General features: G+C 44.0%; 1 protein-coding gene across 3 annotated transcripts in view; it reads right to left on the bottom strand.

Moving 5' to 3' along the window:
- LOC110501313 (alpha-1,3-mannosyl-glycoprotein 4-beta-N-acetylglucosaminyltransferase A) overlaps nt 1-25,805 on the bottom strand; it is a 55,331-nt gene that overhangs the window by 6,746 nt on the left and 22,780 nt on the right. For all 3 annotated transcript variants that reach the window (XM_036958610.2, XM_090215380.1, XM_090215381.1), the window contains 8 exons: nt 11,316-11,483; nt 10,605-10,745; nt 6,369-6,502; nt 2,875-2,921; nt 2,638-2,751; nt 1,800-1,875; nt 485-599; nt 3-133 (listed from right to left, as the gene is read on the bottom strand). In XM_036958610.2, coding sequence (XP_036814505.2) covers nt 3-133; nt 485-599; nt 1,800-1,875; nt 2,638-2,751; nt 2,875-2,921; nt 6,369-6,502; nt 10,605-10,745; nt 11,316-11,483 — 926 coding nt within the window. The remainder of the gene's footprint in view (nt 1-2; nt 134-484; nt 600-1,799; nt 1,876-2,637; nt 2,752-2,874; nt 2,922-6,368; nt 6,503-10,604; nt 10,746-11,315; nt 11,484-25,805) is intronic.

Here is a 25,805-nt window from a genome sequence, read left to right as displayed (position 1 = left end):
ACTGCGTCTTTCTCCGGGTTACACACTTTGACCCAGAGGATGTGGTCCAGTAGCCAATCAATGGGCTTCTCCTTATAGAACATGAAGATAAACTCTACGATCAGATTGAGATCTGGAGCCTGGAACATCTTACCTGAGAGAAGGAGAGAGGTAGATGGGGAGGGAGAGTGGAAAGAGGAGAGAGTGAAACAAGGAGAGGGGGGTATGGGGAATGAGGATCAAGGGAAAGGAAGGTGAAAAAGGGGAGAGAGAGAAGGAAAACCAGTGGGCTGGCTATTCAAACCATGCTCCGTTTTTTTTATACTCAGTCTCCTGATGTTTGTTGACTTTCTTTCATTTTACCTGACAGTCATTGTTCGTTAAGGGTCAACGATTCCTCGTTAAGCCCCAGTGACCATTAGTTAAGGACCATTAATTGCTGACTAATAGCTTGTTAGAGGGTTGCTAAATGCCCAGAGTTTGTGTGTGCGCGCGTGCGTGTTACCGATGAAGCCGAGCTGGGAGAACTCGAGGATCATCCAGTCCTCGGAGGAGAGCTGCAAGGCAAAATTCTTCATGGTGGCAAAGTAGTTGGGCTTGGCCACAATGTCATCCTCCAACTGGAGGGAGAGAGAGAAGGGGGGGACGGGACTGGTGAGCAGGGGTTTGGCCATCACATCTCATCATCTACTAATCACAAACATGGAACACCACACAAGTCTCTCACTAAGCTACTTTCTATAGGCACTGTATGATGTCTACGGCCTACAATAGACTGAACTACACTGTCAATGACAGCATTCAGTACCTCTGCCCACTCCTCCCAAGTGGAGAACACAGGACGGAAGATGAAAACAACCAAAACAGAAGGACAGAAAGAACGACAAGGGGTTAATAGAGGATGTGATCCAATGTGTTAATTCATTATACACTGAGAGTACAAAACATTAGGAACACCTTTCCGTGACAGACTGACCAGGTGAATACTATGATCCCTTATTGATGTCACTTGTTAAATCCACTTCAAATCAGTGTAGATGAAGGGGAGGAGACGAGTTAAATAACTATTTTTAACCCTTGAGACATGGATGGTCTGTGTGCCATTCCGAGGGTGAATGGGCAAGACAAAATATTTAAGTGCCTTTCCAATGGGGTATGGTAGTAGGTGCCAGGCGCACCAGTTCGAGTGTATCAAGAACTGCAACGCTGCTGGCTTTTTCACACTCAACAGTTTCCTGTGTGTATCAAGAATGGTCCACCTCCCAAAGGACATCCAGCCAACTTGACTCAAATGTGGGCAGCATTGGAGTCAACCTGGGCCAGCATACCTGTGGAACGCTTCGACAGCTTGTAGAGTCCATGCCCCGACGAATTGAGGCTGTTCTGAGGGCAAAATATTAGAAAGATGCTGTTCATGTTTTGTACACTCAGTGTATGTATGTATGTCATCAAAGGGAGTAGCAGGTGGTATGATAGAAGATGTACAACAACCTGTACAGTATGTCTGATCTTTATATTCACTCAGAGGAGAAAAGGGCTGCCCAACTCTCAGACACAGTATGTTCATCTTATACCAACACAGACTAGCAAATGGCCTCGTGTAATGTAAAGAACACGTCCAAATTGGGCACACCTTGTTCCAAACTACCTGCTTACCAGTGTGGTAACAAACCCTATGATGCTGAAGTATGTTGGTACAAGGTGTACTACAGCTCTGCCCCAGACAAATACCGCTCCTGCCGGGCACATTCCAACAGGTTGCCATGGGAACGCAGGTTTAGTAGGGGCAGAATGTGTGTCTGTTCCAAGGACGTACACACCTGGACATAGTAGACTCCTTTGCTCACAGCATACATCATGAGGAAGGAATAGTCCAGATTCTGCTTGGTCCGCCATCTACAACACAAACACACAATGATGAATCATTTCCTCATACCCGGTTACTAAATAAAAGGTGGCTGGAGGGAGCAGGTGTGCACATCACTGCCCGACGAACGGTGTTGGGACCAGCATAAGCGCATACAAACACACACGTGGGCGAGCACCCACCCACACACGCTAATGAGTTGGATTGTTCTTCATTCCACCTCAGCAGCAGGGATTCCAGTGAGCTTCTCATGAATATTCAATGAGCCAGCAAAAATATAATCAAGAGCTAACAAAGGGCAGCACACAACAAGCACACATCAGACCAATTTCAAACATGGTTTACCCTCCAAAACATCAGCTCTCCATCAACCCCCACACATGCGAGAGGGAGCCGCGCGGCAGAGAGAGCGACAAGAGGTTTCCACAGCACCGTCAATGTAAGAGGGTGGGGGGAAGGGAAGGAGATAAGAGGGGTGCAGTTGACCTTGAGCTCACATTGAGGGATGCCTGTGGAATACTGAGCACCTGGCCCACCCCTTACAGCTCCTCCCACTCTCCTCTCTCCTTCTCACCGTACTGTCAATGGTAATGCCCACCGGATGTGACACATCAACGGCAAATACCCAGATCAAATCAATTTTGGGGTGTGAGCAGTGTAGATCGGCTGGAGAGGTCCAGGCGTGACGGTGTGTGGCTGTTATTTGACCGTTTGTCACCAATTGAAGATGAACTTCCTTGGATTCTTTACAGAATCAAATGTTGATAGTTTTACTTTGTGTGTTTTCTTACCTGACCCGCTCTCTGGAGTCTCCAAAAGTCTCCTTGAGTTCTTTGAGATCTGGGTAGTAGCTGGCAGGAGGAGAGATCAGCTCCAACAGACCTGAACTGAACTCTGTAGAAAACCTGGGATAGACACATGCACACGTTGTCATCCTACTTCTGTTCTCGCTAAACCGCCAGGGGGTTTATCAGACAGGAAACATCACAAAGACAGGAAGCTTAAGGACAGGAATTGATGTCACTCACTCTTTCTCCAGTCCAGTAACCACACTATGGACGTATTCCGTGTCCATCTGCAAAGACCGAATATAATATTATTTGCATATCACAGTGTGTGTTTCTATCTATCTATCTATCTATATATATATATATATATACACACACAGTTGAAGTCAAAAGTTAACATACATTGAAACTCAGTTTATCACAATTCCTGACATTTAATCCTAGTAAAAATTCCCTGTCTTAGGCCAGTTAGGATCACCACTTTATTTTAAGAATGTTAAATGTCAGAATAATAGAAGAGAGAATGATTTATCAGCTTTTATTTCTTTTATCACATTCCCAGTGGGTCAGAAGTTTACATACACTCAATTAATATTTGATAGCATTGCCTTTAAAATTGTTTAACTTGGGTCAAACTTTGCAGGTAGCCTTCCACAAGCTTCCCACAATAAGTTGGGTGAATTTTGGCCCATTCCTCCTGACAGAGCTGGTGTAAACGAGTCAGATTTGTAGGCCTCTTTGCTCACACACGCCTTTTCAGTTCTGCCCACAAATTTCTATAGGATTGAGGTCAGGGCTTTGTGATGGCCACTCCAATACCTTGACTTTGTTATCCTTAAGCCATTTTGCCACAACTTTGGAAGTATGCTTGGGGTCATTGTCCATTTGGAAGACCCATTTGCAACCAAGCTTTAACATTATGACTGAAGTCTTGAGATGTTGCTTTAATATATTCACATAATTTTCCATCCTCATGATGCCATCTATTTTGTGAAGTGCACCAGTCCCTCCTGCAGCAAAGCACCCACACAACATGATGCTGCCACCCCTGTGCTTCACAGTTGGGATGGTGTTCTTTGGCTTGCAAGCCTCCCCCTTTTTTCCTCCAAACATAACGATGGTCATTATGGCCAAAACATTCTATTTTTGTTTCATCAGACCAGTGGACATCTCTCCAAAAAGTATGATCTTTGTCCCCATGTGCAGTTTTAAACTGTAGTCTGGCTTTTTTAATGGCGGTTTTGGAGCAGTGGCTTCTTCCTTGCTGAGCTGCCTTTCAGGTTATGTCGATATAGGACTCGTTTTACTGTGGATATTTATACTTTTGTACCGGTTTCCTCCAGCATCTTCACAAGGTCCTTTGATGCTGTTCTGGGATTGATTTGCACCTTTTGCACCAAAGTACATTCATCTCTAGGAGACAGAATGTGTCTCCTTCCTGAGCAGTATGACGGCTGCGTGGTCCCATGGTGTTTATACTTATGTACTATTGTTTGTACAGATGAACGTGGTACCTTAAGACATTCGGAAATTGCTCCCAAGGATGAACCAGACTTGTGGAGGTCTACAATTTATTTTCTGAGGTCTGGGCTGATTTCTTTTGATTTTACACTGATGTCAAGCAAAGAGGCACTGATATACACCCACAGGTACACCTCCAATTGACTCAAATTCTGTCAATTAGCCTACCAGAATCTTCTAAAGCCATGACATCATTTTTGGGAATTTCCAAGCTGTATAAAGGCAGTCAACTTAGTGTATATATAAAGTGAATTATAAGTGATATAATCTGTCTGTAAACAATTGTTGGAAAAATTACGTGTCATGGACTTTATATATATATATATATATATATATATATATATATATATATATATATATATATATATACACACATACACACACATATATATATATATATATATATATATATATATATATATATATATATATATATATATATATATATACATATATATATATATATATATATATACACATACACACACATATATATATATATATATATATATATATATATATATATATATATATATATATATATATATATATATATATATATATATATATATATATATATACACACACACACACACACACACACACACACACACACACACAGCTCAAAAAAATAAAGGGAACACTTAAACACAATGTAACTCAAAGTCAATAACACTTCTGTGAAATCAAACTGTCCACTTAGGAAGCAACACTGATTGACAATACATTTCACATGCTGTTGGGCAAATGGAATAGACAACAGGTGGAAATTATAGGCATTTAGCAAGACACCCCCAATAAAGGAGTGGTTCTGCAGGTGGGGACCACAGACCACTTCTCAGTTCCTATGCTTCCTGGCTGATGTTTTGGTCACTTTTGAATGCTGGCGGTGCTTTCACTCCAGCGGTAGCATGAGACGGAGTCTACAACCCACACAAGTGGCTCAGGTAGTGCAGCTCATTCAGGATGGCACATCAATGCGAGCTGTGGCAAGAAGGTTTGCTGTGTCTGTCAGCGTAGTGTCCAGAGCATGGAGGCGCTACCAGGAGACAGGCCAGTAAATCAGGAGACGTGAAGGAGGCCGTAGGAGGGCAACAACCCAGCAGCAGGACCACTACCTCCGCCTTTGTGCAAGGAGGAGCACTGCCACAGCCCTGCAAAATGACCTCCAGCAGGCCACAAATGTGCATGTGTCTGCTCAAACGGTCAGAAACAGACTCCATGAGGGTGGTATGAGGGCCCGACGTCCACAGGTGGGGGTTGGGCTTACAGCCCAACACCGTGCAGGACGTTTGGCATTTGCTAGAGAACACCAAGATTGGCAAATTCACCACTGGCGCCCTGTGCTCTTCACAGATGAAAGCAGGTTCACACTGAGCACGTGACAGACGTGACAGTCTGGAGATGCCATGGAGAACGTTCGGGTGCCTGCAACATCCTCCAGCATGACCGGTTTGGCGGTGGGTCAGTCATGGTGTGGGGTGGCATTTCTTTGGGGGGCCGCACAGCCCTCCATGTGCTCGTCAGAGGTAGCCTGACTGCCATTAGGTACCGAGATGAGATCCTCAGACCCCTTGTGAGACCATATAAGCTGGTGCGGTTGGCCCTGGGTTCCTCCTAATGCAAGACAATGCTAGACCTCAAGTGGCTGAAGTGTGTCAGCAGTTCCTGCAAGAGGAAGGCATTGATGCTATGGACTGGCCCGCCCGTTCCCCAGACCTGAATCCAATTGAGCACATCTGGAACATCATGTCTCGCTCCATCCACCAACGCCACGTTGCACCACAGACAGTCCAGGAGTTGGCGGATGCTTTAGTCCAGGTCTAGGAGGAGATCCCTCAGGAGACCATCCGCCACCTCATCAGGAGCATGCCCAGGCGTTGTAGGGTGGTCATACAGGCACGTGGAGGCCACACACACTACGGAGCCTCATTTTGACTTGTTTTAAGGACATTACATCAAAGTTGGATCAGCCTGTAGTGTGGTTTTCCACTTTAATTTTGAGTGTGATTCCAAATCCAGACCTCCATGGGTTGATAAATTTGATTTCCATTGATCATTTGTGTGATTTTGTTGTCAACACATTCAACTATGTAAAGAAAAAAGTATTTAATAAGAACATTTCGTTCATTCAGATCTAGGATGTGTTATTTTAGTGTTCCCTTTATTTTTTTGAGCAGTAATATATATATAGTGAATGCGTTTCCCCACACCTCTCCAACGAAGACGATGATGACACAGTCGAGTTTCTCCTCAGGTGATAGCTTGTCGATGAGCGAGTGCAGAGTCTCGGCCAGGTACGACTTCACTTTCCGCTTTACGGTAGGAATACCCATCACCATGGAGACTAGGCAGAGATGAGAGTCCCAGGGTAAAAACAGGGTCAGACCATAGAGGAAGAAACACAGGCAGAGAACAGGAGGTGTTAAATGTGGTAACGCCTAAGTCACATTGCTTTCTTGTAATACAATCATTTTCATTTCATGGAGGGCAGAAGTTCAACTAAGGAAAGAGAGAGGGCAAGGGAGATGGGTGAGACAGCAGATTGTTATTCTCCTGGCTATCAGTCCTATTGTTATTCTCCTGGCTATCAGTCCTATTGTTATTCTCCTGGCTATCAGTCCTATTGTTATTCTCCTGGCTATCAGTCCTATTGTTATTCTCCTGGCTATCAGTCCTATTGTTATTCTCCTGGCTATCAGTCCTATTGTTATTCTCCTGGCTATCAGTCCTATTGTTATTCTCCTGGCTATCAGTCCTATTGTTATTCTCCTGGCTATCAGTCCTATTGTTATTCTCCTGGCTATCAGTCCTATTGTTATTCTCCTGGCTATCAGTCCTATTGTTATTCTCCTGGCTATCAGTCCTATTGTTATTCTCCTGGCTATCAGTCCTATTGTTATTCTCCTGGCTATCAGTCCTATTGTTATTCTCCTGGCTATCAGTCCTATTGTTATTCTCCTGGCTATCAGTCCTATTGTTATTCTCCTGGCTATCAGTCCTATTGTATGCGTCCTAAATGGGGAATAGAGATGGTTCTGTACCTTAGACGGGGAGAGTCACTGAAAACCACACTGGAATGGAAGACCGTATTACAGACATAGTACTCCATTTGCATCACACAGACACAATAGGCCCAGGGATCCCTTTGCTGGGAAACAGGTGTGTGTGTGTGTGTTGTACTCGATAGCACTCCGCTCTTCATTCTCACTGAGGACCACATAAAATGTACTCCCTCCCTCACGCCCACTCTCTCTTTCTTATTTTAGACTGGAGAGCGTGGGATGTTCGCCTTCCAAATATTCAAATTGTGGGGCAGAAAAAAAGGAAAACATTATTTCTCCCCAAAACACTGCCCATTTGCACAAGGAGTGAGAATGAGAACCGGGAGTAACACAAAGAGTGACTGTAGCACTATGGTACAAAGCCTCACGTGCCTACAGTGTGTGGGTGTTTCATCTCTATTATGGGGCTAATATGGAAAGCAGCTCTAGGACAAACACGGGAAAATAAGGGGGAACAGTTGGGGAAGACAATACACAGAGAGACGGAGATGAAAGAGTGGTGGACTGATCCGTGCAGCGTGGCGAATCAATCCACGTTTTGCTTTGTCGCTCCACACAGCAGAGAACAGCACAGACACAAACTGGACCAGGAAAGTAGGTTGAGTATGAAAGGAGAGAGTGGGAGGGAGAGGAAAAGAGCAAGAAAAGAACGCAAGGCAGAGAGAGAGAGAGAGAGAGAGAGAGAGAGAGAGAGAGAGAAAAAAGGAGGGAGAACGAGAGAAGATGGTGAGAGGGAGAACAAGTGTAAAGGGAAACTAAAGGGACAATGAGGGAGGGGGGGAACAAACCATCCCTCCAGTTCTTTCTTTACTTCTCATGCCATCACTCAACAACCCCCCCCCCCCCCCATTATCTCTCAGAACAGAACCCTGATCATCACATCCATCTGGGCCTCCTCTGACAGAAGTAAATGGTGATTGGTGAGCTGACGTCTGCACAGAGACAGGGGGGGGGGGGGGTCCAGTGTGTCCATGGGTGTATAGTAAGGGCTGGTAGACAGAAGTGATGCATTGGAGTTTAGAACCTAGACAAGGGGTCATCAACTAGATTCAGCCGTGGGATGATTTTTTTTCTTACGCGGATGGTCAGGGGGCCTGAAAATGTAATTTTCGGAGCGAAGAAAACTTAGGTGACAAAATAAAACCACCCGCGGGCCGCACACACACAAATATACAAAACATTAGACAAATTTACCTAAATAAAACCTGAACGCATATGAATAGATGTTCCCTATGAGTCATGCCTAAAAGACAGGCTGGAGAGAATCACTCCTACTCCCATTCTCAGATCTTCGTCATTTAATTTCTCTCCCCATCTCACTCTCTGCATTCTGATGTCCCAATTTGCACTGCTATAAATAACCTTAAATGTCCCACACCCTCACAAAGAGAGAAATTGAGGAAGAAAACAGAAAGTAAATGAGGATAGAAAATTAAATAGACTTACTGAGAGGGGGGAGATTGAGAGAGGAGGGCAGGTAGGGCGCTCTTGACCCTAAACCAAGTTATTGTTCACTTGCTAGATACTAACTCAATTGTTAGATACTACTGCACTGTCGGAGCTAGGAAGACAAGCATTTCACTACACCCGCAACAACATCTGCTAAATACGTGCATGTGACCAATGAAACTTGATTTGTCAGGAGAGCAGCAGCAAAGCAACAAGTTTCCATGCAGTATGACATGGCACGTTGTGTTAGCTAATCTAAGTTTATCCTTTAAAATGGCTAATTGATCATTAGAAAACCCTTTTGCAATTATGTTAGCGCAGCTGAAAACTGTTGTTCCTAATAAAGAAGCAATAAAACTGGCCTTCTTGAGACTATTTTGAGTATCTGAAGCATCAGCATTTGCAGGTTTGATTACAGGCTCAAAATGAACAGAAACAAATAAAATTATTCTGAAACTCGTCAGTCTATTCTTGTTCGGAGAAATAAAGGCTATTCAATGTGAGAATTTGTTAAGAAACTGAAGATCTTGTACAACGCTGTGTACTGCTCCCTTCACAGAACAGCGCAAACTGGCTCTAACCAGAATAGAAAGGAGGAGTGGGAGGCCCCGGTGCACAACCGAGCAAGAGGACAAGTACATTAGTGTTTCTAGTTTGAGAAACAGACGCCTCACAAGTCCTCAACTGGCAGCTTCCTTAAATAGTACCCGCAAAACACCAGTCTCAATGTCAACAGTGAAGAGACGACTCCGGGATGCTGGCCTTCTAGGCAGAGTTCTTCTGTCAAGTGTTTGTTCTTTTGCCCATCTTCATCTTTTATTGGCCAGTCTGAGATATGGCTTTTTCTTTGCAACTCTGCCTAGAAGGCCAGCATCCAAGAGTCGCCTATTCACTGTTGATGTCGAGACTGGTGTTTTGCGTGGACTATTCAATGAAGCTGCCAGTTGAGGACTTGAGGCGAAGAAAATTGTATTTGTCCAAGTACATATTATTGCAAGAAGCGCTCAAATAAGCTAAGAGAAACGACAGTCCATCAATACTTTAAGACATGGTCATTTGATTAGGAAAGTTTCAAGAACTTTTCAAGTTTCATGTGCAGTTGCAACATAAAAAAGTGCTATGATGAAACCGGCTCTCATGAGGACCGCCACAGGAAAGGAAGTAACATCAACAGCAACTGTTCAGAGGAGACTGCGTGAATCAGGCCTTCATGGTCGAATTGCTGCAAAGAAACCACTACTAAAGGACACCAATAATAAGAAGAGACTTGCTTGGCACAAGAAACACGAGCAATGGACATTAGACCAGTGGAAATCTGTCCTTTTCTCTGATGAGTCCAAATGTGTGATTTTTGGTTCCAACCGCCTGGTCTTTGAGAGGCAGAGCAGGTGAACAGATGATCTACGCATGTGTGGAGGACAATAACCCAACACACCTCCAGGCTGTGTAAGGGCTATTTGACCAAGAAGGAGAGTGATGGAGTGCTGCATCAGATGACCTGGCTTCCACAATCACACCGACCTTAATGGCTTCCACAATCACACCGACCTCAACACAATTGAGATGGCTTGGTATGAGTTGGAACGCAGAGTGAAGGAAAAGCAGCCAACAAGTGTCCAGCATATGTGGGAACTCCTTCAAGACTGTTGGAAAAGCATTCCAGGTGACTACCCCATGAAGCTGGTTGAGAGAATGCAAAGCTGTCAAGGCAAAGGGTGGCTACTTTGAAAAATCTAAAATATATTTTAGATTTGTTTAACACTTTTTTGGTTACTACAAGATTCCATGTGTTATTTCATAGTGTCGATGTCTTCACTATTATTCAACAATGTAGAAAAATAGTAAAAAGAAAAGAAAAACTCTTGAATGAGTAGGTGTGTCCAAACTTTTGACTGGTACTGTATGTGAGCGAGCAAATGTGTGTGTATGTCTCACCTCCAGTGCGGCCCATGCCCACCTGGACAGCGGGGTGCAGACTGCCCTCATTGTTTAGCAGGTGAGGCATATGGTGGTAGATGTTTGGCACCTGAAGGGGCTTCCTACTGGCCAGCTCCTTCAGCAACTTCTGTGTCTCATCTGCCATAACAATACAAGAAAGAATCAGAGTTGGTAGAATGGTTGAGAATCATAAAGCAACTGGTAGAACAGTTGGTGGTGGTGGTGGTGGGGGGAGTTAGAGCTTCATGTTCATTTTACTTCTAGGCCAGCATTACTAAAGGGCTGGGTAGGATGGAGATGGACCATAGCCAGAAGACAGCAGTCGGAGTGAGGAGAAAGACACTATTATATAAAGAGGAGGACTGAATGATCCAGTCTACTCAACCGGAGTTCCCAATTAAGAAAAGGGGGGATTCAGCTTGCATATTTCTTGATGTGGGAGTATATTGTGATCGGTGACCTGAAACTAATGAATGGAGATCCATCCTGTGTGTATTGTGTGCTTGTATTACTATCTTTGTGGGAATCGGAAATCCCCCAAGTCCCCACAAGGATACTAAAACAAGGAAAATTCCCCCATCCCCACGAGGACAAAGGCTATTTTAAGCTTAGGGGTTAGGTTTAGGGTTAGGGAAAATAGGATTCCTAATGGAAATCAATATTAGATCCCCACAACGATAGTAAAATATATTGGGTGTGTGTGTGTACCTGAGAAGTTGATGAGAGCGTCCTTGCTGCCGTTGGTCTCAGCGATGGCCCGTCTGAACTGCTCCAGGATGTTGTTGAGCTCTGAGGAGCGCTGCAGGGTCCGGTGCTCGGCCACACGGAGGCGCTCTTTCAGGGCATGGAACTCCCTCTGGTACGCTACCAACTTCTCTATAGGGACAGAGAGAGGGGGAGATAGCGGGGGGAAGGATTAGTTCTCCTGCTCTTCATTCCAACATTAATCTCACTGTGTCCCAGCGTTGGCTAATAGTCATGCAACAACTTCGAATACAAAATAGAGCATTAAAGTGTTGGAAGAATCTTTACAAACTGTGGGGGCAGTATACGTCCCCCTTAATGCTGTGGTAGTAGACAGTGGTGTCATATCTAGGAAATACTGAGTGTTATGAGAAACCCTGTTCCTGGTATTGTTATCTGGACTGGTGCGAGGGAGGAATGAGAAGATTGAGGGGAGGTTGTGGTCAGAAAGGAGGAAATTGAGGGGGGGGTAATTTTACTGGAATTAACCTCTGCTGTTTGAGGTTAGTGATGCAGTGCTCATGCCTGGGTTTTACTGAGAAACCAGCCTGTTACGGTCTTTGTTTGCGTGCATACACAAGTGTGCATTTATATACAGTTTGTTATTAAGGCACACGAAAGTTCACATGTTCAAGAAAGCATTTCTGCCACAAAACTCATTAGGAATTTTTTTTTTCAAATGCTTATGTTCAAAACGTCTCCTGTGAAGTCGTGACTTGCGACATACGCCTAGTTTCCTGAAACAGGTCACACATGTATGCGTGTGAAAGTGCAAAAGAGCAAGTTTGCACCTCAACCTTCCTAAACCCTAGGCAACACGCGAGGAGGATTAGCTCCTCTAAGAACGCTCTTACAGAATTCATTCAAGAAGCTAGATCACACAGGGCAATGTGGACATGTGAATGTCAATGTACAGTAGTTATGTGTGTGTGCCTACGCAAGGGCGTTCGTGTTCTCTTCTACCTCTCTCCTTTTCACTCTTCCTAGTACTTCATCTAGCTCTCTTTATCCCCCTCTCCCTAAGGTTGTTGAAACAGAAAAAAACTTGATGTTAAGCATAAAGTAATACGTGGTTAGCTTGTCCCTAGTGGCTGGTATTAAAGACATCTAGATTCATGACATTGGGTGTGAGACACACATCAAACTCACTCCCCAACCCTCGCTCTACCTCGTTCTCCCTCCTTCCCCGGTTGTCCCCCTTTAACCCCAGAGAGGAAGCATGTGCAGGGGAACACCCAGGATCAACAGTAAGTGGCATCACTAAGGAGGAAATGCAGAAGAAACTGCCGGTTCTGAGACGGAGCACAAAATGAGAGAACACACCACTCTAACAGACAGGATCAAGTCACTCAGTCTCCTGGAGTTATTCAGTCTCTGATAGGATCAATAACACACCCCTACACCTCTGTTGACAGTGAAGGAAACTCAAAATAAAACAGGCTTTATGATGTGCAGTCAAAATCACTACCACACATAGGCTACTAGCAACATGAACCACACACTCCCAAAATGCTGTTGATGACTTTGTCCGCACCTACTTCCTACTGTGACACTGACCTCGTGTGTGTGTGTGTGTGTGTGTGTGTGTGTGTGTGTGACCGCCATACCCCTCACTGATTCATGCTGCTGACGGTGTGTTCATGAGTGCTGATGAGGTACTTGTGCAGTTTCAGTGTGTGTGACAGTATTTATGTGGGTGGCTGAGTTAACTTGATGCTGAAATGTTCTCACTACCCCTCTCTCTAAGTGTCCTTCATCTTGAGAACCAGGCATCTCACCAAAGTTCTCATCGCGTCAATTGATTTTCTCAAACCATTTCACAGCAACACCCTGTATATGGATAGGAGTTCCCATACAACATGTTGAGACTGGCACAATAAAGAAATCAATCAAGACATCCATTAGTGCTTTGTTTGGTGGCTCATACCCATTATAGAGTAAAAATGGAGAATGTGTGAAGGGGAAAGCAGTTGACGTGGCGCGCGTCTGAGTGACTGTCTCCCAGTTGGAGGTGCACCTACAACCTCCTTGCCATGCCACAATGCCTTGCGGCTGTGATCTTTCTGCCTGGAGCACGGCAACACGTTTCTAAGCTATTTTCTTAAAGTAGGTCAGACGTTCCAACAGAGGGAGAGACAGAAATCTAGAGAGAATGCTGAACACAACAGAGAAGAGCAGTCAAATCATAGTCTCAAAGCCACTTATCCCCAGGTCAATACAATGGAATGTCTCCATCTCATCTGATGTGGAGGTGAAGGCTAAATCAACTGACCGACAGCACGAGTCAATCCCTCTGAGGTTAAAACACACAGCATGAACAGGTTGCCATTGCAGAAGACACAGGTCACACACACTGCAGTAGTTGTGGTTATTGATCTCTGATCGTGCTCCCCTGAGTGTAGCGGTGTGTCGATCCAGTGCGGACTGATCTTGTGACGCTATAAGGGATACAGCCTATACACGCTGCCGAAGAGAAACCACCTCCCCACCACACACACACACACACTTCTACTGTTTCAGCCTCCAAGAACAATACTCCTGACAGAGCTTAAACCACAGCCCTAAATCTCTCTCACCTTGGACTGGATGGTATACCGTATTTTACAATCTACCGGTATTGATGCATGGACCGATTTGGGTTTCTACTTTACCTTTAACGGTATTTTAATGTTCGATTTGTTAAATGTAATATGCCGTGTGTAATGTCCATTTTTGTTGTTCACTCCGCTACGTTAGTCATCCCTATCGCCATGCCACTTTCCACACAGACGTAGCCCCGTCCCGTCACTCAAGGACCGCAAGTTGTTGCTTTAACACGAGGCACTTGTGTTCAGTCTACATGGTCAATGCAGCACAAGCAATAATGTTCATGACAACAATGCTGTTTCCACTTCACTTCTTAATAGAAATCCACTAGCGACTATATATAGCTATTTTGTATTTTCTTAGCAAGTTTTTGCGAAATCATGTTATCTAATAAAATGTACTGAGTCAGAGCAAACTTATCTAGCTAACACAGCCTGAAACCAGTGCTGGTGTCGGCCTAAATCAGCATGTTTGTGGAAAGATATCTTCTAAATCAAAAGAGGAATAGGCAAAGCATGAATATGTTGGCTACTTGAAGATAAATTTAACGTAGCTAAAGATTATAGGGTCCCCTAGGAAACACACCCTTACTTTGGTTCCTAACCTGTCACAATAACTTCTCCCTGGCATTTTGATTCGTTGTCATGTCAAACACTTAAGTGCCCACTATATATTTATATTCTAAGTGTAGAATTAACGTTCTATTTCCATGACAATAGTTCACCCAAGGATGTGTTTGTATAGTCATTTTGCTCTCGGAGCGTTTAGAGCACACACTGGACGCTCTGGTCGAGGAGTAGGGTTGATCCGAGTGTTCTGACCTAATCTGGTACACTCAGACAAGAGTGCTCTGAAATCGGAGTAGATAGCCAGAGTGAATTTATGTGGCAGTGTAGAAATGATCTCAAATGAGTGCAGAATATTCAGAAAATAATTTTGGGGTTGAATTGAACAGTTTAAAACAATCACGCACTACTCAAAGCAAATTCAGAACTATTATTCAAAAACATAAGTCAACAACAAAAAATACTGACACATTTTGTCCATATTGTGAGCCCTACTCTCTCACATGCCCATCTTTCGCAGTAGTTGTTTTGAAAACATTAAGCAAAGGTCAAATGGTTACGCTTCTCAGAATCTCTCCCCCTCCTCCTCCGTGCACACAGTGGGAAGAGTAAGTGAGTGGCTCGCTCACACAGCAGCCAACAGCGAGATGAAGACAGGCAAATCATTTTATAGCAGGAATCAACATAATGCATAGGCTATTACTGTTGACAGAATAATGGTTTTCGAACAAAGACATCTGCAGAACCGTTATTTAGCCATTTTTCAGTATATTGTCCCAGCTCTACTTCGCACTCACTCCATCTCTCACTCTAATCCCCCCCACAGATGTGACATGGTTGGCGTGTGCCAGTAATGCCCTCTCGTGTCACCATGCCAAAATCCTTTGCCCTTTTAAGGCTGGCGCACACACAAACACTCAGTATCCCGCCATCTGTCCCTGCTCCTTCTACACTTCTCACCCTGCTCTCTGTCACCATCTTACATCTCCCTTCATCCACAAACAAATGCTACACCAGCCAATGGACTTGTGCACTATAAAATGAACATCACACAGGCATGACCATGAGTGAGAGGAAATTACAGCATCACTGTGAAGCAAGGTAGTTCCATATTGCTGATTGTGTAAGATCAGAGACAGGCTAAATAAGACACAAAAAGAGAGCAGTAGGAAACATGTCCACAGTTCAGTCAGGCAGCTGCATTAAAGGAAAGTGGTGGTGTGTGTGTGTCCAATGCTGCCCATGTAGTCAATAGGGGACAAGAAAAACCCTAAAACTGTGACAATTGTCCCGTTAGTGAGGAATGCAGAGGCAAATGGGAACGGGAGGGATGAATGAAGAGCAGACGACCTGGGAAGAGGAAGATCATGAGAAAATGGAGCGTTAGTGAGGCTGAGGGACTGTGGACACTTGTTCTTGTTTATCAAGAGTTGAGACCAGTGTGTATAAAAATTAAAACACATTTGGGATGGAAAAACACTGTCTAAACTTAAAACCACTTAAACCAGATATAAAGTACAGTGCCTTTAGAAAGTAATCACAACCCTTGACTTTCTCTACATTTTGTTGTGTTACAGCATGAATTTCATAATGGATTGAATAGAAAGTGTGTCACTGGTCTACACACACACAACCCCATGTCAAAATGGAATTATATTTTTTGAAAGTCAATACGTATTCAACCCCTTCGTTATGGCAAGCCTAAATAAGTTCAGGAGTAAAAACTTGCTTAACAAGTCACATAATAAGTTGCATGGACTGTGTGCAATAATAATGTTCAACTTGATTAACCTTTTCATGCACAAGTTCCAAAAATAGCTCTAACCGTCACCCCTGTGTGAGTTCTCATGCGCGTGATGTCAGGATGCTCTCACTTTTCCAAAATACGATTGTTATGCAACAGGATAGTTACCTGTGCTGCCCTCAAACCAAGGCACACTGCCTGCTAATTATCTATAGGCTGTTTTAAACTTGTCAATTTCAAAATATTTTCTAACAGTTTGAATTGAGGTGTGTTCCACCTTCTCGTTAATTCACATAAGAAGTTGCCCATTTCACCGTTGCGGACAATTTACGTTAGAGGCTTTACTGGATGGAGAACTTCTCTTCAATGAGAGCCTAAGCACTTCCCCAGTGTTTCCCCAGATCAAGTGTGAAGACATTGCGCATCTCTAGGCAGAACAGGCCGTGCACAAACGTTACCCCCCCCCCCAGCACATTGTCTGCCTGGCGCCCGCATTGCCTTCAGGGTTGTTTTCCTTACAAATTGGACTTTGAACACATGTGCATTCATATCAAAAGTAGTGGCTTATTTTCTGTATATCGTGTTGTTTCTGCTGTAGCACACACACGTATGTGTGGACCATAATGTATTTACTGGTTTTATTCACCTAATCAAGTACTGGTGACAAAACATGCATTCTGATTCTTGCATAGATTGCAGTGGACACAGGACACGTGTGCAAAACACTGAGTGTTGTAATGATGATGAGCTAATGCTAAGCTATTTAACAGCTGTGTGTTGCACCATGTTTGTTTTTTATCATACAATCCATTCTGGTTGTCACTTCAGCGTCTGTCAGACCAAAGATGTTATAACAAGGGATAGTTCACTCGACTGACTTATGGTGCTTTCAAGTCAACTGAAAAATCATGACGTCAATGATCTTCAGGTTGGTAGGTCGACAAGCTAACATTAAAGCAGGAAGCACCAGTGACTCAGTCAATAAAGAAATGGTCAGATGACACGATGCTAAGCTACAGGAATGTTTTGCTAGCAGAGACTGGAATATGTTCCGGGATTCTTCCGATGGCATTGAGGAGTACACCACATCAGTCACTGGCTTCGTCCCCACAGTGACTGTATGTACATACCCCAACAAGCTAAATTACTTCTATGCTCGCTTCAAGACAAGCAATGCTGAAGCATTTATGAGAGCATCAGCTGTTCTCGACAACCCTGTTCACTCATGACTGCATAGCCAGGCACGACTCCAACGCCATCATTAAGTTTGCCGATGACAACAGTGGTAGGCCTCATCACCAACAATGATGAGATAGCCTATAGCAGGGGTGTCAAAGTCAAATGGACGGAGGGCCAAATAAAAAAATCAGCTACAAGACGAGGGCCGGACTGTTCGAATGTTCATTGAAAATTTTTTAAATGACGCATATAGTCTAGTGAACCTAATTGAACCTACTGAAAACCTAACAAATATATTACAATATGATCAGATAAATAAAGCAATATTTTCTTATGGCTCTGTCAGTAATCTTTAATTTTCAACAGACACAAAAGACAAATTTCCTTTATATAAATATCCCCATAACATGAACATTAAATGAAAGAAACCGGTATTCAAGGCACCATCAGTAGACTATATTTTCTATTTTAGCAAAAGTGGGATAAATTTACTTCAAAGAAAAAACAATAATAGCAATTTTCTATCATCCACTCAACTGAAATATTTTTAAAATATAATTGGATTGAAATACAAAAAAATAAAGTGCAAAAATCTATTAATCAAAAACAACACTTTGTTTAAGGAGAAGTAACATGCAGTGAAAACAAATATTAAATTTTAACTTTTAAACTTGAACTGAGTAAAAACTCTAAATATGTGATTGCACAGTAATGTTCACTTGTTTGAGGTTGAGGGTGATACTTGGTGGTGTCCCATCTTTTCCACAAGTTCATCAATGTTCGGGGTAAGGCTCTGAGCTGAAGAAATCCTCAGAATTGAGTGGAGGTGTTCAGCAGTAAGTCGACTTCTGTGTGATGTTTTGTTCAGGTTCATCAAAGAAAACAGTTGTTCACACAGGTATGTGCTGCCAAACATAGACAACGTTTGAGCAGCCTGGATGCGCAGCTGGGGCATTGTGCCGGGGAGGAAACGGGCGAACTCCGCAGCACCCACTGCCGCATATTTTGCCCTCAGTGCATCATTGCATTGGAGGTCAATCAACTCCATTTGGAGGTTTGGTGGTGAGCTTTCCACGTCAACAGCAAATGGGTTACCGAGCAGTTCCAACCTGCTTTTTTGTGCTTCAAAGTCAGCAAATCGGCGTCGAAAGTCAGCGGCAAGCATACCTATTTTATCAGCCAACTGTGTGCTCGGGAACGCACTGGTAGAGAGCTTCTCTTTCATGGTCTGGCAGCTGGGAAAGTGGCTCAAATTTTCTTTCCGCATCTGCGTCTCCCACAGAGTCAGTTTGGTTTTAAATGCCTTCACTGTACTGTACATATCAGAGATGACACGATCCCGACCCTGCAGCTGCAAGTTTATTGCATTCAGATGACTCGTAATGTCACACAGAAAAGCCATTTCACACAGAAACATTTCGTCTCGGAGTTGTGTTGTGTCTTTCCCTTTGCTGTCCAAGAACAGACAAATCTCCTCACGAAGCTCGAAACATCTTTGAAGCACCTTTCCCTGGCTTAGCCATCGCACCTCTGTGTGATAAGGCAAATCACCATGCTCCGTTTCTAACTCCGTCAGAAATGCCTTGAACTGGCGGTGATTCAAACCTTTGGCTCTGATAAAGTTAACTGTGCGCGTGATGATGCTCATTACATGCTCCATTTTCAAGGCTTTACCGCACAACGCTTCCTGGTGTATGATACAATGATAAGCTGTCAGCTCACCTATCGCGTTTTCCTCTTGCATCTTTTCCCGTATCTTCGCCACCAGTCCGCTCCTGTGTCCACACATCGCAGGTGCTCCGTCGGTTGTCAAACCCACGAGTTTTTCCCAAGGCAGCTCCATCTCATTTACACATCTTGACACCTCTTCATACAAATCATGCCCCGTAGTTGTGCCATGCATAGGACGTAAAGCCAAAAACTCCTCTGTCACGCTTAGGTTGGAGTCCACTCCGCGGATGAAAATTGACAACTGGGCAATGTCAGAAATGTCGGTGCTCTCATCCACAGCCAAGGAATATGCAATAAAATCTTTTCCCTTTTTCACAAGCTGCTCTTTTAGATTGATGGACAACTGGTCTACTCTCTCGGCAATGGTGTTTCTGCTCAGACTCACATTTAAAAAGAGTTGCCTTTTTTCTGGGCAAACTTCGTCACAAACTTTAATCATGCAGTTTTTGATGAAATCCCCCTCCGTAAATGGCCGGGCTGATTTAGCGATCTCTTCTGCCAAAATAAAACTGGCCTTGACAGCAGCCTGGCCTTGTGATTTGGCTTTTTTGAACAGAGCCTGTCGAGATTTGAGGCCTCGTTTTAATTCCTCTGCCTTTTGTAGCCTTTGTTCCATGTCCATATTCTTGTTTTTGTCCGCGTGTTTCGTTTCATAATGTCGTCTCAGATTATACTCTTTCAGTACCGCCACACTTTCTCCACACAGAAGACACACAGGTTTTCCAGCTACCTTCGTGAACATATACTCCGACTCCCACCTTGTTTGAAACCCCCGGTTCTCAGTATCCACCTTCCGTTTTGCCATTTTTGATGGGTATCTGAAAGTTAATTTTACTGTGATGCTGACGACTGCTGTGCCAATAAATATTGAAATGAAGCAGCCTACTGCTCGGTGCGTCACCTTTGCATTGTGGGAAATGTAGTATTGGTGCGTGTAAAAGATCTGCGGGCTGCCGGCTTGCTGCGGGCCGGTTCTAATAATAAATCAAGATCATCCCAGGGGCCGTAAAAAACCTTCTTGCGGGCCGGATGTGGCCCGCGGGCCTTGACTCTGACATATGTGGCCTATAGGGATGAGGTCAGAGACCTGGCAGCGTGGTGCCAGAATAACAACCTATCCCTCAACGTAACCAAGACTAAGGAGATTATTGTGGACTACAGGAAAAGGAGGGCCGAGCACGCCCCCATTCTCATCAACAGGGCTGTAGAGGAGCAGGTTGAAAGCTTCAAGTTCCTTGGTGTCCACATCAACAACAAACTATCATGGTCCAATACACATCAAGTCAGTCATGAAGGCACAACAAAGCCTGAAAAGAGACTGAAAAGATTTGGCATGGGTCCTCAAAGATTTCTACAGCTGCACCATTGAGAGCATGTGGTGGTTGCATCACTGCCTGGTATGGCAACTGCTCAGCCTTCGACCGCAAGGCACTACAGAGGGTAGTGCGCATGGCCCAGTACATCACCGGGGCCAAGCTTCCTGCCATCCATACCAGGCGGTGTCAGAGGAAGGACCTAAAAATTGTCAAAGACTCTAGCAGCCCCAGTCAGACTGTGCTCTCTGCTACAGCACCTGGTGGGGTATACACAGCCCCCAATTCCAGCTTTAGTTTTTTGTAGGAAGTAAGTTAAAAAAAGGTTCGGTTAGCTAGTGGATCCAGCTAAAAGTAATCTATAGAGATTTGCTAAAATGTCTAACAGACATTCTGAAATTACATTCTTAAAAATTGTCGCAGTAGCTGCCGGCTGCACCGAGCCTCCTAAAACTACGGAAGCCCATCCCCACCACTAAAAACAGATCACACAAAAAGGATGTTTTTGTGTGGTGATTTCAGAGGTGGCACCACATGTCCCAGAGAGAGAGAGGGGGGATTGTTCCTGGGGCATAGAGTTTTTCTTTATCTGGTAGTAGGCTAACCTAACTCCAGACCGTAGTTATAGCCTATGACATAGTAATAAATCAGCAACATTTAAAAAAGATTGTTTCATATGGCCTAAGATGGAAGCAGATTATTTTTCCTAATCAGGTCACATGGTTAAAAAATAAAAAATAAAAAATATGAACCATCTAGGCTAGGGGGCGGTATTTTCACATCTGGATGAAAAGTGTGCCAAAAGTATACTGCCTTCTCCTCAGGTCCAGAAGCTAGGAAATGCAAATTAGTAGATTTGGATAGAAGACACTGAAGTTTCTAAAACTGTTTCAATGATGTCTGAGTATAACAGAACTTATTTGGCAGGCGAAACCCCGAGGACAAGCCATCCAGGATTTTTTTTCAGGTCACTCTTTACAATGGGTTTTCTATGTGGATCTAGATTTCTAAGGCACTTGCTTGCAGTTCCTATCGCTTCCACTGGATGTCAACAGTCTTTAGAAATTGGTTGATGTTTTTCCTTTGAGAAATGAAGTAGGGCTGTTCAGAATGAGGGTCGAGTGTACTGTTGTGGTTGGGGCGCACAACCTGAAAGCTTGCTCCACTTTGTTTTTATCCGCTATTGAAGGCAGTTTATCCCGTCTTAAATTTGATCGGTTATTGACGTAAAAAAAATACCTAAAGTTGTTTGAAATGTTTGGACAAAGATTATAGGTAACTTATTAGATATTTTGAATTCCTGTTGCGAGAGTTGGAACTGGTGTTTTTCTAGATCAAAACGCGCCAAATAAATTGACATTTGAGATAACGACGGAATTAATCTAAAAAAAAAGGACCATTTGTGATGTTTATGGGACATATTGAGTGCCAACAGAAGAAGCTCTTCAAAGGTCAGGCATGAATTATATCGTTATTTCTGAGTTGTGTCGCGGGATGAAATATGATTGTCTGTGTTTGTTTGATGGGGTGCTGTCCTCAGATAATCACATGGTTTGCTTTCGCCATAAAGCCTTTTGAAATCTGACAGTGGCTGGATTAGCAAGAAGTTAAGCTTTATTTTGACATATTGCATGTGTATTTTCAAGAATGTTAAATATTTACAATTCACTTTCACTGGATGTTGGTCAGGTGGGACAGTAGATTCCCATCTAGCCTAGAGAGGTTGATAAATTTAAAAAAAAAACTCTTAGCCCTAGAGAGGATGAAAACCCTTTACACAAACAGACAATTGCTATTGGACAAACACTAACAGGGCTGAGCTTGCTGTATGTAGGGTTGCATCATGTTGGCCTTTGCATCTGTAATTAAAAAGATAATCATACAGTGATCAATTCCAGTCAATTTGGGATTAAAAAGGCATAGGTAGCCTAGCCTACACAATGTTACAGCCTTATTCTAAAATTGATTAAATAGTTTTCCTCAATCTACACACAATACCCCATTATTAAAAAGCAAAAACAGTATTTTATACATTTTTGCAAATGTATTAAAAACACAGAAATACTTTATTTACAAAAATTGAGCTCAGGTGCATCTCGTTTCCATTGATCATCCTTGAGATGTTTCTACAACTTGATTGGAGTCCACCTGTGGTAAATTTAATTGATTGGACATGATTTGGAAAGACACACCTATCTATATAAAAGGTCTCACAGTTGACAGTGCATGTCAGAGCAAAAACAATGAGGTCGAAGGAATTGTCCGTAGAGCTCCGAAACCCGGATGGTGTCGAGGCAGAGATCTGGGGAAGGGTACCAAAAAATATTCCCAAAAACACAGTGGCCTCAATCATTCTTAAATGGAAGAAGCTTGGAACCACCAAGACTTCCTAGAGCTGGCCACCCGGCCAAACTGAGTAATCAGGGAAGATGGGTCTTGGTCAGGGAGGTGACCAAGAACCTTAAGAACTAGTCGCGATGCTGCCATCTCTGTCGGCGCTGCTAAAACCCCCGACCATTGCTATAGTACCTTCCAGAATGCATAGAAGGCCCTCTCCCGCCCTCCATTTGGCAAATCGGACAACAATTCCATCTTCCTCCTCCCCTAATATAGGCAGAAACTCAAACAGGAAGGTGGGGGTGGGCCTTATGAGGACTAGTCAACGCTGGTCTGACCAATAGGAATCCATGCTTCAAGATTGTTTTGATCACGCGGAGTGGGATATGTTCAGAGTAGCTTCAGAAAACAAGACAAATATATCGATACGGTGAATGAGATTCAGGAAGTGCATAGGAGATGTTGTACCCACTGACTATTAAAACCTACACCAAACAGAAACCGTGGATAAAAAGGGAGCATTCCCGCAAAACTGAAAGCGCGGAACTACCGCATTTCACCAGGGCTAGAAGACTGGGAATATGGAAGAATACAAACAGTGTAGTTATTCTCTCCGCAAAGTAATCAAGCAGGCTAAACGTCGGTATAGGAACAAAGTTGAGTCCCAGTTCAACGGCTCAGAAACGAGACGTATGTCTGTAGACCCTGCCACAATCACGGATCATAAAAGGGAAAACCAGCCACGTGGCGGACACCAACGTCTTAGATCCACAGACAATGCAATCGCCACCACACTGCCCTGTCCCATCTGGGCAAGAGGCATACTTATGTAAGATTGCTGTTAATTGACTATAGCTCAGCATTCAACACAATAGTACCTTTCAAGCTCATCAAGCTTGAGGCCCTGGGTTTGACCCCCGCTGTGTTCAACTGGGTCCTGGACTTCCTGACAGGTTTCCCCCAGGTGGTGAAGGTAGGAAACAACACCTCCACTTCACTGATTCTCAACACTGGGGCCCCACAAGGGTGCATGCTCAGCCCCCTCCTGTACTCCCTGATCACCCATGACTGCATGGCCAAGCACACCTCCAACTCAATCATCAAGTTTGCAGACAACAACAGTAGTAGGCTTGATTACCAACAACGAGACAGCCTACAGGGAGGAGGTGAGGGCCCTGGGAGTGTGGTGCCAGGAAAATAACCTCACACTCACACAACGTCAACAAAACTAAAGGAGATGATCATGGACTTCAGGAAACAGCAGAGGGAGTACCCCCCCATCCACATCGATGGGACTGCTGTGGAGAAGGTGGAAAGCTTCAAGTACCTTAGTGTACACATCACTGAAATGGTCCACCCACACAGACAGTGTGGTGAAGAAGGCGCAACAGAGCCTCAAACTTTTACAGATGCACAATTGAGAGCATCCTGTCGGGCTGTATCACCGCCTGGTAGGGCAACTGCACCGCCCACAACCGCAAAGCTCTCCAGAAGTTGGTGCGGTGGCAAACTTCCTGCCCTCCTGGACACCTACAGCACCCGATGTCACAGGAAGGCCAAAAAGATCAAAGACAACAACCACCCAAGCCACTGCCTGTTCACCCCGCTATCATCCAGAAGGCGAGGTCAGTACAGATGCATCAAAGCTGGGACCGAAAAACAGCTTCTATCAAGGCCATCAGACTGTTAAATAGCCATCACTAGCACATCAGAGGCATCTGCCTAAGGACATCAATTAGGAATCACTGGCCACTTTTAGAAATAGATCCCTAGCTACTTTAACAATGTTCAGTGTCTAGCATTACTCATCTCATATGTATAAACTGCACTCAAATTGATTACTAGCCTCTCCGATGTGACTAGTAGGCAACCCAGGTGCTACTGAATAAGTAAGTTCAACTGAAATGAACCAATTGTTTATGATAGACATTCTAGTCTATCAATCCATTCCAAATCTTAATTAACTGTCGCGCACGTTCTGCTCTGCCATGCTATGCTATGCATGACAAAGGGGCAGCATATGTTGATCTTGCCTAGAGCTAAAGAAAATGGGCGTGCTGGCCCTGGTCAGGGAGAATTGAAAATGAATTTAGCAGTATTGATTGTTATTATGCTTAAGCAAAATAACACTGTGTCAGCTATGGCAAAATGCAAAGAACTGCAGGAAATTCGTTTTAAAAACTGCAACATTTTCTCTCAGCTCCATGGAGAAATTTGTAGAATTGCAGGAAATTTACTTAAATATCCTCCCCCCCCCCATCCACACCACCTCTAAAATGATGCCCCCCAAAATGTATCAAGCTGCACCGATGGGCCGGCCCACCACTTAAGCCTCTTATTGATTCAGAAAAAACCTGGTGTGTGTGTACACTCATCCTAAAGAGCAAGGCAAAACACTTCAGTGTCTCAGGGCCAAGGCTCTGGTCAGCACTCTTCCCCCTCACATTGCTTCTCTCCCTCTCTCTCTCTCCTTAAATCTGGGCCCTTCTCCTCACTGTCTCGCTCTCCTGCTTCCTCTCCATTTGGTCCATCTTAGAAGTTTCTGGCAAGAGTCCCTCTCCCTCAGTCAGACAATACACCACACACAAACCCAAAAACAGACCACAAAAGTACAAAAAGAGATACACAGGCTCTCTCTCATTCCGTCTCTGCCTCTTTCCAAGGGTACGGGCAGCACAATTCCTGGCTCCCCCCACTATCTCCTGAGTCAGTAGCATTCATTTGCCATAACCACGCCTTTCTCCAGCTATTTTGGGACCATTGTGTTTGCAATGAACTGACGAAAAAAAACAGCAGAGCAGCGCTGCTAAGAGAAACATGCCCACAGACCGCGAGAGAGAGACAAGGAAGAAGAGAGAATGGAGGTAGAAAAGCAGAGCGGGAGGAGGGATGGGATTTATTTCAACCCGATTCCTTTTTATCCTCAAATGTCACTATTAGGCTAATCAACACATTTCCCTTCCTGGCACTTTTACTGAAGGACAAAGGTCTTCACAAC

The sequence above is a fragment of the Oncorhynchus mykiss genome, chromosome 22 (assembly GCF_057628025.1).
Source record: "Oncorhynchus mykiss isolate SJ-2025 chromosome 22, ASM5762802v1, whole genome shotgun sequence".
Taxonomy (NCBI): domain Eukaryota; kingdom Metazoa; phylum Chordata; class Actinopteri; order Salmoniformes; family Salmonidae; genus Oncorhynchus; species Oncorhynchus mykiss.
The sequence above is the reverse complement of the archived record's forward strand: the minus strand, read 5'-3'. Positions and strand labels throughout refer to the sequence as shown.